The sequence below is a fragment of the Anser anser genome (genome assembly GCF_964211835.1).
Source record: "Anser anser genome assembly, chromosome: 3".
NCBI lineage: Eukaryota > Metazoa > Chordata > Aves > Anseriformes > Anatidae > Anser > Anser anser.
In genome coordinates, this window is record NC_139722.1 from 7,902,833 (window position 1) to 7,918,553 (window position 15,721).

The 15,721-nt window shown below is 38.5% G+C and overlaps 1 protein-coding gene across 5 annotated transcripts in view; it reads left to right on the plus strand.

The window, feature by feature from the left end:
* ATAD2B (ATPase family AAA domain containing 2B) overlaps positions 1 to 15,721 on the plus strand; it is an 80,696-nt gene that overhangs the window by 59,544 nt on the left and 5,431 nt on the right. For all 5 annotated transcript variants that reach the window (XM_083830787.1, XM_083830785.1, XM_083830783.1 and 2 more), the window contains exons 24-25: positions 253 to 390; positions 14,687 to 15,382. In XM_083830787.1, coding sequence (XP_083686913.1) covers positions 253 to 390; positions 14,687 to 15,382 — 834 coding nt within the window. The remainder of the gene's footprint in view (positions 1 to 252; positions 391 to 14,686; positions 15,383 to 15,721) is intronic.

The window sequence follows — 15,721 nt, forward strand, 5'->3', positions numbered from 1 at the left end:
GGGACCCAAGTGTGAGAAACAGTCATATTTTTCTAAGTCGTCAGAGCTGACAGTTTTAAGACCATGCAGCGAGTAAGTTGTTTTGTCAGTAGAAAACAAATATTCTTGATTCTAATCTTTCTTTTGAATGTCCAACTAAATATTAATTGATGTATTCTTATTGCAGCATGGTATTCCAAATTTCTTTTAAAATTCAGTAGATTTTTTTCAGCTTGGTTTATTTAAATAGGTATGGTTATCTTCTGTATGCAGGCTTATCGGTAACAGCAGAACAAATAAATCCTCATGGTTCCACTGTACGGAAAACAGAAGCTAGAGTTGAAGAGGCATTTCGGAACAAACAAAAACCCACAATGACGGTGTGGCCCAACTCTGCAAATAAATGTGCATGTGAGTACCTTGGTTGAAAATTGTGCAAAATCGCAGACACCTCCAATGGCAAACATTTCACATGTCTGTACTAATGCTTACTGATTATGCCCAAAAGTAATTTTAAGCATGAAACATGGAATTTTAAGAAATACTCTTTTTCTAACGGTAAGAAATTTCTGCCCAAGAAGCTGGAAAGAAATAGGATTTCTGTTTTCATAATAAAGAATAACTGTTTTTATGTTTTTATTACATTTTTAAAGGAAAAAAAGCTATTTTCTCTATAATATGAGGTGATCGCTTTTATCTGTTGGTTGAGTGTTAAGATTTATTTAGTGCATGTGTATATTGACAGGTATGTATCTGCATGCTGCATTATACTCTGTCACATGCACTAGTCACTTGCTGTCTGCAATGCATACATTATTATGCTAAAAGTTAGAAAAGCAGTTATAAATTTAACTGTATTTTCCTTTATGGGAATTGGCTTTCAACAGTCACTACCAATTAATGGAGGATGTTAAGATACTCTTGATGCAGCCTACTGGATTAGTCCAATTACTTGGTCAAAATCTCTAGAATTGTGAGGAGTGTGTGACTGCTTAACTGTGTTGTAGGTAATTGAAGGCACTGCTAATTATTTTCAAGAGGTGAGTTGATTATAACAGGTAAATACAGTAGATTTTGTTAGATGAAAATAAAGTCCACAAGAATGTGTATATGAGGGACATACTGATAGTTATACATGGCTTTCCTGCTTAAGATGGGGAATCTATTATTAACAGAAACATCAAATGGGTGCTTAATAGGCAAACAGCTACGTAGATTGGAGTAATCAAATTTATATTGGTCTTTGTCTTCACCCTGGTAACGCTTTTTTCTTGTATGAAAGTTTCTAGGTGTGGGGATAACTGCCCAGAACTGCATGATGTTTGTATATAAATGATAGCATTGATGTCAGATAGGTTAATTACAGGTGTATAATTTTATTTCCTCCAAGTGTAATTTTTTTCTGCTAAAGGAATTAAAGTCAATGGTACAGAGTTGCGGCTCGACTAAATTGATACATAATATATTGATGATGTCAATCAAAGCTATGCATTTGTTTGGCAAAACAGAGAGAAGGGGTTCTCAATGTTCTTAGTTTGCTCTGAAACCCGAGATCGTTAACTCTGGTTGATCTTTCCTGTCTGTGGGTGCTATGCAGCAAATAGGAGTGGTTGTACACGTTCAAGGCGGACATCTCTCTGGAAGAGAGGGCAGCTTTTAGTGGTTACTGTTGTATTAAAAAGGTCTTCTGCCTCTGCTATTCTTCATCTAGTGTTGTGGGTTCAGTGGTGACTGTTTGAAGACTAGAGCCATCAAGTGAAGGAAGTTGCCAACTTTCCTGTTTATAAACAGAAAAGGAGCTAGTGTTAAGGCACCCTTTCTGCTAGCATTTTGGGGAGGTACACTATAAGACAAGAAAATTTGAGGCTTAGTGATGTTTGGGAATACAATCAAATGAAAATCTGCATTTTAAAGATGAGTCTGGGCAGGATGGCTACTGTAGGAGTGATGTGGTACATGTAGTAATCAAGAAGGAGAACCAGGAACTGATGAGCAGTCAGAAATCTACAGAAGGGATTCAGGTAGCACATGGGCACGCTTGAAGACTGATCTGGTAAGGTCAATAGAGACAGAAAAACTTGGAAGAGAAACAGTCTAGAAGAGGGGTTGGAGGCAGGAGCTAGGATAGAGTAAGAACATAACAGGGCTGATGGTAAGGGAGCTCAAAGAACAGCAAATTACACGGATTGCAAATGTGTAAATGGAATGGGGTAGTTCAGAGAAGGGATTTCAGAACAGAGATGATTTAGAGGTGGAGAATGTGGTGAAGAACTAAGATTTTTGAAGACTAAAATGCATTACAGAAGCAGAGGAACAAGGACAGCTATTCATGTATTTTAGTTACATGGGATAAAAGCTTTTGCTTTCCAATTAATAATTACGAAAATCTAAAATCTTCCTTTCTATTTTTTCCCTTTTTATATATATATATATATGTGTGCGTGTGTTTGAATTTGAATTCTTTTTTTTCCTTCGGTAATGTTTTTTTGGTCCTGGTCTAGTGTTTGTTGTTGGTTTTAATTGTCAACAGTAACATTATTTTCTTGACGAAAGTATTTCTTTAGGAGCTTTGTTTACAGTATTTTAGAAAACAGCTTTAAAAAAGTCAGTTCAGATGAAGTGCTTGAGAGCCTCAAAAGGAAATGATTGTCAGGCATCTTCTCTAGAAACACTGTGGATTACAGGTAGCGTAGCAGCCTCACCCATTTTAAATCCCTGTTTACGTTTCAGGGATAATACAGTAAAGAATGGGATTTAGTTTTGGTTTGCTTTTTGAGATTACGTATTTTGTATGTAATATTATTTAGATTTGTAGTTAACTATTGTTTTGTGATGTATTTAATTTTGCTAAATATATCTTAGTTTTTTTCATTTGATTAGACCATATGGGCTATCAGAAATGTGGCACAAGATCTGTAGTTCTATTTGAAGACACGGTGATAAATGTTCCTGAGTTAAATTTAATCTGCAACTTCCATATCCCTTGTTGAAGTAACACCTGTGGTGGGTTATGTATTACAGTACAGATGAGTTTTAAAAGTATTACGTTACTAGAAGTTGCCGAGAATTCATTTGGGAGAGTTCTGCCACAGATGACTTAAAATTTATCAGTATTGACTGCATATTCTGAGAAAAGTGCATATTTTGAGAAATGTTCTGATGGAAGCACACAATGGGACGTATGTCAAAAGCCTGATGTAAGTAGTTGTAAGATCAAAGAATCATAAAATTGCTATGGTTGGTAGTGACTTCTGAAGATCATCTGGTCCAACTCCCCTGCTCGGAGCAGGTTGAGCAGGGCAGTTTTGTTTTGAGTTTCTCAAAGAATGGAGGTTCCATGACGTGCCTGCACCACCTTTTCTAGTGCTTGGTCACCATCACGGTATTTTTTTTCTTTCTTTGAAATTGAATGTCTTGTTTTTCAGTCTGGGCCTGTTGTCTCTTGTCGCTGGGTACCTGTGAGAGGAATCTGCCTTTGCCTTTGTGTGTATGCATGGAAAAAGAAACTATCAGCAATGTGAAATTTTGGACGTCTGGTAAATTAATAAGTGCTAAGTGATTTAGGTACACTTCAGCATGTAAAACATCAGTATCTCTTTAATTGTTACAATGCTGTATAGTAAAAACTTGTCCTATTACTGTATCTTGCCAGTAGATGGAGTATGTTGCATATTATTTTATTTTCTTGCAGTTCCTTCTGTAAATGTTACATATAACTAACCTGTACGGGGAAGATTTGATTTTTCCATTCGTATCATTTTTTTTGCAGTATTCAACAATAATATACTGTAGTGATAGACTGCAGATTGTGTTTTCCTCGCAGAGGAGATGTCTTTCATGCAGTATGATAAATACGATAGCTGGTCCATGTGAAAATTGCATTTGCAGCAAGAAAAAAAAGTAGAATGTATTGTGTTATGTGAAATCTTTTAAGAAAAAGTTTTAGATAAAATTCATTTTATGAAATATGAAGTAAACACTACACTGACTTTTCCCAATAATTAAAGTGATTAGTGGTCTCTGTAGAAAGAACTGCAGGGAGATCTAATAAGGAAATAAACTGCTGCAAAAAAAAATAGTTTCCAGATAAATAATATTTTGCACACTCTTCTGTGGTTTGAGCTAAATGGCGATCCTTGCTCTTATATGAAAATATGTTGTTCTACTTTATAATGGAAAGGAAGTGGTTGTTTTTTTTGTTTGTTTGGAGGCAGTGTCTTTCCAAAAGATTTTTAGAAAGGAAAAAGGTCTTTTGTAATCTTTCTCAGAAGCCATTTCTTTCTCAGTCTTTGTCTGATTTTGATCGGTTTACTCTCTTTTTTTGACCTCTCTGATACAGTGATGTAAGCGATTGTTGTACTTCAGGCATTCATATGACTGTAGCAGTGTCTTACCAAGGGACATGGCAGACCAGATGCCCTAAGATTTTTATTATTTTAACTTTCTCCGTTTTTGCCTAGTTCTGTGTCAGTTACCACAGAATGTGAGTGCTGCATGTTAAGTCATCCAGATATTAACATTAAAATTGCAGTAGCTGCTAATGTCTTGCCCATACTATGCTACTGTTTTCTTTTCTCCTGCTCTCCAGAAAAGGGATTTGACTTGGATTAATTCTCACAACACACCTGAGACAGAGGCAGGTACTGTGACTTGACAAACACTATTAAAAAAGCTTTTGTGGAATTTGAGGACATCTTTACTCAGAGCTGAGACAAGTGTCTCTTTTTTTAATCATTTTTTTTTCTTGGTAGTTTAGGAGAGCACATTCTGGATGGAGAGTAGTTTGATCTGAATCTGACACTGGCTTCAACTGGATGCTTCAAAAGGAAGCTGCAAACGTTTGAGAAATAAAAATTACTTGGACTGCCTCATTTTGAAGAAAATACCATCTTAACCAATTCTGAGTTAGTTAATGGTTGTTTAAACCCATAGGCTTTGTAATTTTTCTAATTTTAAATCCCATTTAGTGAATTTGTAGGGGTTCTTATAAATCCTGTCTGCCTAATTCTTTTTTGGAATCCCATCAAACTTACGGAGGTAGTGGTACCTAGTGGCAAAGAAATTTTCTTTTATCACTATTAAATACTCTGCCTCTTGAATTAATTGAATGTCTTTTTGCTCTGATGGAAGGCAAACAGTCTCACAATTTACCTGATCAGTGCTTTTTTTATATTCACTTGTTATTCATCTCATTCTAACTCAGTAATCCAAGATTGTTCAGTGTCTCTTAAGAACAAGGTTTGCCTGCAAGCGTTATCACTGTTTTTTTATAAACATGGTGAAAAGATAGATTTTGTGGAAAAGATATTTTTCTGAGTTTTATTTTTTTACCATAAGTGGTACAAATTAGTAATGCAATAAAAAGTTTTCAGACCTTTTAGATAATATCTTACTCCTTCCTCCCATCTGAAAATTTTGGCAATATTTGCTTTAAATTGTTTAAAGAGCTTGTGCAATGTTTTTGTCTGCAGATTGCCCATTTCTTCACTTCTGTTTGCAACTATTTATTTTCTTCATATCTTTTTATTTTGCTTCCTTGATGCAAAAAACAACCAGCAACCGCAGCCTTTCGGTTCTGTGATAGAAAATAATTTTGTAATGTGTCATTTTAATTAATGCAAAGTAGGAGCCTGTCCTACGCTTGTGAGATTAAAGTCGGAGAGTCACAGAATATCGTGAGTTGGAAAGGACCCACAAGGATCATGGAGTTCCCACTCCTGGCTGCACACAGAACTTCCTAAAAATCAAACCCTATGTCTGTGAGAGCATTGTCCAAATGGTTCTTGAACTCCAGCAGACTTGGTGCCCTGGGGATCGCTGCCCTGGGGAGCCTGTCCCAGTGCCCGACCATCCTCTGGGTGCAGAACCTTTCCCTCACACCCAGCCTGACCCTCCCCTGTCCCAGCTCCATGCCGTTCCCTCGGGTCCTGTCGCTGTCCCCAGAGAGCAGAGCTCAGCGCCTGCCCCTCCGCTCCCCTCGTGAGGGAGCTGCAGGCCGCCATGAGGCCTCCCCTCGGCCTGCTCTGCTCTGGGCTGAACAAACCAAGGGGCCTCAGCCGCTCCTCAAACGCCTTCCCCTCTAGACCCTTCACCATCTTTGTAGCTGTCCTTTGGACACTCTCTCTAATAGTTTTACATTTATGTTTTTCTTATATTTTGGCACCCGAAACTGTACACCTCACCTCAAGGTGAAGCCACGCCAGCGCAGAGCAGAGCTGGAAAGTCCCTTCACTTGACCTGCTAGCAATGCTCTGCTTAATGCACTGCGGGATATGGCTGGCCCTTTTGGCTGCCAGGACACACAGTTGACTTAGATTCAACTTGCCATCAACCAGACCCCCGAGATCCTTTCCTGTGGTCCTGCTCTTGAGCCTCTTGTCCCCCGAGTCTGTACATATCTCTGGGATTACCCCATCCCAGCTGCAGAATCCAGCGCTTGTTACACTTCATGCGGTCAGTGATTGCAAAGCCCTTTAATTTGTCAAAGTCTCTCTGCAAGGCCTCTCTACCATTGAGGGAGTCAGCAGCTCCTCCCAATTTAATATCATCCACAAACTCAATTAGTCTGCCTTCAAGTCCTGCACCCAAGTCATTTATGAAATCATTAAAAGGGAACTGATGCTGAAATGGAGCCCTGGGGAACCCTACTGACTGGCCACCAGCCTTATGTAACCCCACTTACTATAACCCTTTTTGCCTGACCTGTCAGCCAGTTGTTCACCCATTGCATTATGTGTTTGTCCAGCTGTATGCTGCACTTTTTGTCCAGAAGCATACTGTGAGAAACTGTATTGAAAGCTTTGCTGAAATCCAAAAAGATGACATCCACTGGCTTCCTTTGGTCAACTGGATACTTGTCAGAAAAGGAGATGAAATTTGTTAAGCAAGACTTTCCCATTGTGGACCTCTGGCAATGACCAATGACTGTGTTGTCTTTCTTGTGTTTTTCAATAACTCCCAGAAAAATCTCCATAATTTTACCAGGCATCGAATTGAGACTGACAGGCCTCTAATTACCATGGTCTTCTTTCTTGCCCTTCTTGAAAACTGGGACATTTGTCAGCTTCCAGTCACCTGGAATCTCTTCAGATTCCTAAGACTATTGGAAAAATAATTGAGAGGTCTTAAAATGACATCAGCCAGCTCTTTTGAGTACCGTCGGATGAATCCAGTCAGGCTCTGTAGACTTATATCCATCCAGCGGGAGTAGCAAATCCTGCACGAGTTTGGAGTTGATTGTGAGTTCATTGTCCTTTCAGTCACAGACCTCCAACATAGAAGTTCCAGGGCCCATCATCAGTGTTGAAGACAGAAGTGAAGAAGGCTTTAAATGTCGCTTTTTTGTCTGTGTCCCTATTTGTGAAGTGACTGTCCTCGTCAAGGAACAGACCAAAGTTATCTCTGGTCCTCATTTTGCTGTTAACATAATTTAAAAAGCCCTTTTTGTTGTCTCCCATGGTACTGGCCAGCTTCAGCTCTGAGCTTTGTCTGCACAAACTTCCTCCCTACAGTGTTGAAGTTGCAGAATAACCTTGTGTTTGTTCATGGCTCTCTTGCAGCAGGGAAGATGTCATTCAGTAATCCTTAAGAACTTCCTAAATGTACCGAAAATGTAAATAGCTATAATAGTTGCTATTGTAAAAAGCTACTCAGCAGAGGGAAAATGAGCAGAGCTATAGAGGTGGAACGTCTAAAACTGATCTCTACGGGTGATATTAATCTGATTGTCTCTTCTCTTCTGACTTCATTTTTCTTTTTAATCTTCCTATGTGACTGTCTTGTCATGTACTTAGCTAACATAATTACTCTGATGGTTTCATGTAAATTATATTTTTAGCTTGGTTTCCCAAGAAAATAATACCTATCCTTTCTGTCCATCTCTGCTCCTGTAATAACTTCTGAATCATTTAGCCTGGTTCAGACAGATCTGACAGGAGTTGAGGTCTGAAAGATTAGATTCCTGCAGGTTTTGTGAAAATTGATAGCTGGATAAATCTATGCATCTCCTGACGGAAAAGGCTATAGATTGAAAATGGTAGTTACCTGTTCTGCCTTGCCTTGTTAGCTGATGGGTTAAAAGATCATGTTGGCCAGGCAGAGCACGTACACCTGAGATGTGGGGGGTCATCCTACTCAGCTGGGGGTGGAACAGAAGATACTTGGAGAGGTTGTTGAGAAATACTGGGAAGGGCTTGTGTTGAGCGTGCTAAAGGGAATGGTAGGGGAAAGCAGTTCGCTTGCATGAGGAAATACTGGGGGTGCTGCAGCCAAGTTTATTTTGGGAAGCATGCTTCATCTCCTCCTTATGGAACTTGACCGCTGTTGAGAAGTGCCTAGGTTCTTCAAGTAGTTCATGTAACAGTTTATATGTTGTTGATGATCATACATGCTAAGCTGTTGCATGTAGTTGTTCTGTCGTTTTTTTATATATATTTTTGAGGTTTGTGCCTTGAGTATCCTCATACTTTCTGTCTAGGAAGAAAATCGTATAGCTCTTAGGGGTTAGTTCCACAGTCATGCTAAGTAGCAGGTTAGTAGTGAAGGCACTACCTTGCTTTTCACTGGTTGCATATTCCAACCATCTCCTTTAAAGGAGCACCATCATTCAAGAGCTGGATAGCTCAGTTTGGGAACTGAAGATGTTGAAAACTAACCCAGGAAAAAATACAAACTTAGAGGCAGATTAGTTCCCTTATCTGTTTTACTGCAGGAACAGTAGTGCAAGTACAGATGAGGTAGTAGAAATATTATAGCTGGCTTTGGAGGGAGAAATGGCTTTGTGTGTTAGTGGAAGCTGGCACCTCATTTTGCTTTTTAAGCCATTGTGGAGCTGTGCTCTGTTCGTTCTTGCTGCTTATCTCTGACTGCAGTTTGGGACTTTGTGACTTAAAACTCCAGAGCTTTCAAGTGGACTATTCAGTGCCCGTTGGTAAGGAACATAAAACTACTGGAAGCAGTGAAATTACTGTGGAACTTACGTACAGACGTGTATATATATGTCTACCCTGGATGCTGCATAAAAGAGAGCAAATTGTTGGTTGTAAGTGCTTTCTCAAGGTTTTAAGTTACTTTATGCACCAGACATCAGAAAGAACTGTAAGGTTTTGGTCACAGAAGAAAAAGATTAAATGTTTTGCTTCAAGTGGTTCTTGATGCCAAAGACACGAAATCTAGATCCACGGTGATCGTTTTTGCTATGAGAATCATTATTGGATTTTAATTCCCAGCAATCCTTTATGAAATAAAGGTAACAACAGAGAATCTACTGTTTGATGGATGTGAATTTTATCATTTAGTGACATTTAATCACATTTGTCTGATGGATTTTGAAGCAATGCAGAGGCATGTAAGGTCTGCTTTTCTGCAGCATAAAGAGAATTTGTTAGCCTCCACGAATACTGTGCTACACTCAATATGTGGTAACAGTCAAACTACAGAAGTTTCAAGAGAAACTTAGCTGCTTCAGCTGCTACATCTTCTCATTAGTTATCCACATTAAAGCAGCAGACTTGCTTGTTAGTGATTTACAATCTTTGAATCTTCTAATTATATCTAGTTCCTTTCCCAGCTTGACTTCTGTGTAGTCTGCAGCTTTGTCGCTGTACTGATGCGCTTGTGTGGCAGAAGGGGATACACCTCAACTCTGAAGCTTCTGTACCATGCACCCATGTTTTTGAAGTCTCTCGTATTGAGACTGTACCAAACAGTAAGGTGACAGTAACCTTTAGGTCTTGTCGAAATAATTCAGGATTATGGGAAGAATTTTGGACTTCGTTTTTTAATATCGATGAGCTTTGCTTTGCTCTGGACAGAGTTGATGTGAACTGTAGAGGACAGGGATGCTTATTTCACCATATGTTGTCATTACTTGATGTTATCTGGCATGAAAATCATTGATGTTATCTGGCGTGAAAATCATTGATGTTATCTGGCATGAAAATCCTGAAGCAGAACCTGTCAGTGGGCAAGAATTCAGGGTTTCTGAAAGTCCGCTATACGTTTCATTTCACTTGAGTTTAGAGGACTAGTGCTTCTGAAGTAAGTATGTAATTTCTTTTATAGTCTTGGGAGGCCACCTCTGCACAAAATGCCATCTGCCTTAAGTTTAGATATCTTCCATTAGATTCAGGGTCTCAAGGTAGGAATGGAAGAATTGAGAAACCCCACTTATTGCTTAAGGAAATGTATGGTAAATTTGTATTCAGTAATTAATTAAATTTTATTACATTTCTTTAAAATGGTGTCTGCATAGACTATGCAGCTTAGCACAAATTAATGAGTGGGGAGGGGTTATTTTTGGTATCAGCCTCATGTGAACCCAAGTAAAACGTACATGATTTGTGGTCAAACAGGTATTTATTGTCATTACCCTAGTTCATACAGAATTTTTAATGACTTACAGAAAAAGCAAACCAGAAAGAAGCTAGAACTGATGTGAGGATCCCCTTGGCAAATCTGTAGAGGTTATGTGAAGATTATAGAGAAGAGTTCCACAATTCAGAAAGCAAGTGAATGTATTCATGTGTGAATAATTGGTATTATAATAGTTTGAGTTATAGAAACTCAGTTCTAAAAAGCAGGATTCCTCTGACAATAGTATTTCTACTGCCTCTGGCACAAATAGTGCCAAAAGACTGGGTATCAATGGATACATTTCAGATGAGTAGTTTTAAAAGGAATAATTGAAAAGGTGTTAATGCATTAACTTGCAATTGTATATACTCTGCTAGTTTTTTTTTGTATTTTTTTTTACAAAGTTAACTCCTGGTTTTTCTTCTGTAATCCATTACCCGTTCTGTTACTTACTGAGAACTTCAATGTATCATGAATCATACAGGCTAAAAAGTGGTTCTGCTCTTGACAGTTTACAACCTTGCAGAAGATAAACACTAAAGTGAAGGAGAGGGGACTCCAGGTTAAGTTTATTATTTAGCAGCAAACCATGAACATTTGCCCTTTAGTTTTGTATCAGTGTTACTCTTTGGTAGCTCCTTCTTTATTGAACCCTCGTTTCTCAAGTCCGTGTTATTCTCTCAGTAGTGCCTTTTTCTTTGTAGTGAATATAAAGAGAATGTGGATAATGAAATCTGGTGCAGACTTCTGCATTTGGTCCCATGAGTCACTGCTCAATTCAACACTCTTGCTACTCATACTAGACTCTTAGTTTTACTCGGGGAGTTGGGCAGGACATAAAGACTGCTGGTGGTTTTTTTTTGTTTGTTTTGGTTTGTTTTTAAATACTGCATTATTTGCTCGAATTTTCACTCATTCTCTGTAAGAAGAAAACTGTAAGAGCCAAGCCTTTGCCTGCATCGTGTGTGAAAGAAAATCAGTGTAACAACATTAAGGGTGCTAAGGATCTGGAACCAAAATTCCTTCTCATATCCCAAAAGGCATTGCTTTGCAGAAAGCAGTAATACAGCCTAGAACAGAACGAAAAGGTGCCCTTTTGAAGGGACGCTTTGTATGTTAGGACCAGAGGTCTACTTTTGGTATGGTCAGGAACGTAAAAACTGGAGAACGTACTCAAAAGTGTACTTAGGTAGGGGATTATCAGCCTCACTGAGGTCCTGAGCTTGTGTTAAATGAACTCAAATCTGAGATTTAGGTACATTTATGAAAACCTGAAGAAAAAAGGCTTCGGTGGCTGGAATGGAAGTGGTTGAAAGGAGGAAGGTATTTATTTATCTGAGTGTCAGGAGAAAAAGTTGATTCTTAGAAGCACACAGACAAAAAAAAAAAAAGGGTATTTGAAGTGTTGGTTACAGGTCTGGGCCATTCAGGTGACGATAGTACTTCCTTAAAACAACTGTAAGAGTGTGGGAAGGAAAAATTCTGGCGCTAACCAAATGCTATTGACTAAACATGGGTGAAAACCAAAACTAGATTACTACATTTGTCAGTACAAAAACTGTTAAACATTGAGAAGGGCATATTCTGCAGTATCTGTCAATGAGAAGAGGGCGTATTCTGCAGTATCTGTCAATGAAAAGCGGTTTTCTTTCCTAAACCGCAGTGGTTGGCTGTAGGTATAAATTTATTTGAATGTTGTGACATAAAGACCAGTTTTGTAACAATAGCAGTGTTTCAATCAAAGCTCTGCTTTGTGCGCATACTTTGAGGTGGATGAAATATTTCCTGCATTCACTGGTTTTTATACAGAGTAAAATAGAAAACCTCAGAACTCCTGGGAGGAGATCTTTTGTAACACTTTTTGCTTTGTCCTAATTAAAAACAATGAAAGCAACTTGCACAGCTGTGAAAAGGCCTGTAACTTCCATTTGAATAGTTTGCACGAGAGTGAGAGTTAGCTGGACTTGCTGACTGTCATTTAGGAAGACTTGATACTTGATGAAATGTGTAATAAATAAATAATTCCATTTTACTCTGATTTCTCACATGCTTAGGAATTTTAGGAATGTGCCTGGGGACTTAAGCAAATACAGGCTCTCAGGTAGAGGTTGCAGATGGACAAAATAGTTGCACCAGTAAATGGGCGTTTTTAAAGTGTAAGTCACTAATAATGATAAATGCCACCTTATAGCAAAGTTACTCTAAAAGCCAAAATCATTGGATCTATAAAAATCCAACTTCCTTACTAATTTATACACTTGAAAACATGTTACATTCCCTTGAAAACTCTTCTGTTCTGTGTTTTATTTGTCCATCTTTGGAGTTGACCCGAGGATAAGCTCATTGCCTAATAGGGGAATTTTTTGTCTGTAAGTTTATTAATCCACGTGTTTAGTTTCAGATCTACTGTGTGTGTGATTGCTGAAAATCTCTTGCTGAATAAAGGGAGAGGTTGTTAGCTTCTGATAAGTTACGTGAACAGGTTGTGGTTCATCACCAATAAAAGAGTGAAACTCACTGTAGAAGCTGCTATCAAATCTCCAAAGTAGCTGGAAAAAGAGGGTTTTCCCCTCAATTCTTACAGTTCTTAAGATTATTTGTAACAATAAATACATGCTCCAAATGAAACTGTTGTATTGCAATGTGATTGTTCCATTAGATAGCTTTTAAAAGGTTAAAATTTATTCCTAAATGTAGTAGTTAAACTACCTGCTTACATATGGGGAGGAAAGTCTTGAAGTATACTTGTACTTCTCTGAGCTTCTGTAATTTAATTCTCACCACTTGTACCTGCATAGTGCTTGTATCCTCAAAGCTACGCAGTAAACACCCATCTTTGTAACTCAGTGTGAAGTTGGCAGACACAGATCTGTGACTTAATACCCCATAAATCAAAGCAACCTACAAATAGCACGAACGTTATGGAGGTGCTCAGCATAGTTGGTTTTGGAACGGAGTAGAAGTTGTTAATCTGTTAACTGTTGGCTAGCATTTTCAGTTATAAACACTTGACTGCAACTTTGCAAAAATACCAGCAGTCTGCATCGTAACTTGAATATGAATATAGAAGTTGCTGTTTTTCCCAATCCTTTCCTTAGTCTTCTGAGCTGTGTCTTATTAGTGCTCTTGCAGAGGACATTGACAACAGTATTAGGTTTGAATGGTTCTCCTTCTGTGTTTTCTGACTGTATTGCAAGCGTGCCCCAAGACCTCTTTCAGATTGGTGCTCTGGTTGTTGTATCTCTGTAAATAGGTTGGGGACGGACTTTTTCTGAGAAGCTCGTTAGGTGATTTTTTTAAAAAGGCACAGGAAGCATGCATTGGAAAAAGTAAAAGTGAAAAAGTAAGGATGCAAGAGCAATGAAAAAAGGATCACATGCCTAAGTTGCTTCAAGTCGAGTTGTATGCATGGTGAGGCATTGGTGGTGAGACTAGATTAAGAAGCTGTGTTTCCCCTTCTGCATACAGACTCGCTGCATAAATGCAGATGTTTGTGCGGTCTTGCTTTATACTGGGTTGCTAAAATGGTCTGGATTTTAAAAAAAATCCTCATTTCTCAAAAGCCACATTTTGTCATTGCAACGAGCTTGAGTACAGAGGAGAATGAGTGGGAGATGGAGGAGAGGGTTATTCGGTAGTTGATCTAATAACCGAAGACGTCTTCGAATTGACACTGGTCATAGATGGAAATGAGAGGTTCTGACCAGATAAAAGGCAAAAAACCTTTTCACACAGTGGTTGTGCATTGGTACAGGACACAAGGACGTTGTCTAATCTGCATTCAGGAAGGTTTTCAGTATGTGACTGGACAAAGCCCTGAGCAACCTGGTCTGCCCTCATAGCTAACTAGCCCTGTTTTCAGCAGAAGGTTGGGCCAGAGGAGACTTCCTAATGTCCCTTCCAACCCAAATTATCTGTCAGTTCACACATTGCACTTCCATCTGTTTCCTTGTGTAATGCTTTTGAATAGCTGGTGGTGTAAAAAGGGAAAATGACAATAGGGTCTTTAAATTCTGCGTTACCCAAATGAGTGTGACTGAGTTCTACATCATTGCTTTGCTGTTTTCTTCTAGTGGTTTACCTGCAAATGGGTGTGTATGAAATACATTAAGTAGGAAAGGCTGTTTATGGAAACGGGCTACAGTAAGAGTTTTGTATGCAACTGGTTGTACTTCTAAAAGTCGTTTGTATCTGTACTGATTTGCTCACACTGAAGTCAACAAACAGCTGACTGTTTCTTTGAACTGTGAACACATTTGCCTCATATTACAGCATATTCTAATATGCTAGTCTGTTTAAGGGGAGGTACCTGTACATCTAAAAGTTTTGTTTTCTTTTTTCCTTTATAATTCAGTTCGAATAAGGAGAAAGTCAAGACGGCGCTCACAGTGGGGCAAAGGCATTATTAAGAAGAGGAAAGTCAATAATTTAAAGAAAGATGAAGATGACGCAAAATTTGCCGATGATGAAAACCATGGAGAAGACAGTAAATTGCTGGAAAATGGAGAGCTAGAGATCAGCGCTGACTGCATTGAGGAGAATGGGGAGGAAACAGGAGACCTCTCTATGACAAATGATGAATCCTCTTGCGATATTATGGATATAGATGCAGAGCAGAGGCTTAACAATGGGACATCAGGAAAGGAAAACAATTTTGCATCCACAGAAGAAGAGAGCTCGAATGAATCTCTGTTAATAACTGACAGTGTTACCATGAATACTGAAAAGGATTTAAGGAAGGACTCGACATTGAAAGGGGACTGTTTAAATGGAGAGACATCTGTACACGGCTTAGAGGGTATGCCTGTTCCAGCATGTCACAATGGTAAAATGGAATCCGTTGATGCTGTTTCAACCAATGACAACAGCGATGGATCTAGCAACAAGCAAAAATCTTCATCTGAAGATCAGCCGAAGGAGAAAACAGAATCTTCCAGTGAAAGCCAAGGAGCTGATCTCGTGAAAGCTGAGGTACCACACTGCAGCAATAATGAAAAAGCACTACAGAGCACAGACATTGAGACTAAAGATGCTGAAGCAGATAAAGAAGGTATAGCTTGTTTCAATTCTGTTACTTTAGTATCCATGTTAAATGTGTGTTTTTAATTTTAACATATTAAGTTGTTATAATGCAATATTTTATGAACTGCTGTGTATGTGAAACTTACTATGCTTATGAAATTTAATTCCACATAAACAAATAGGAAGCCCACCCTTGACTTGCTGTTATGTTCTCTTAAGCAAGTAAGTTTATCTCCATACTTAAAATATTCTGGTTTTGTATGCTTAAAGAGAAGTATTGTAACTATCGAGATGACATTATTTAAACTCTTAATGGAAGATTTATAAACTATTATCACCACAGGTAAATACCTATATGATGCATGCT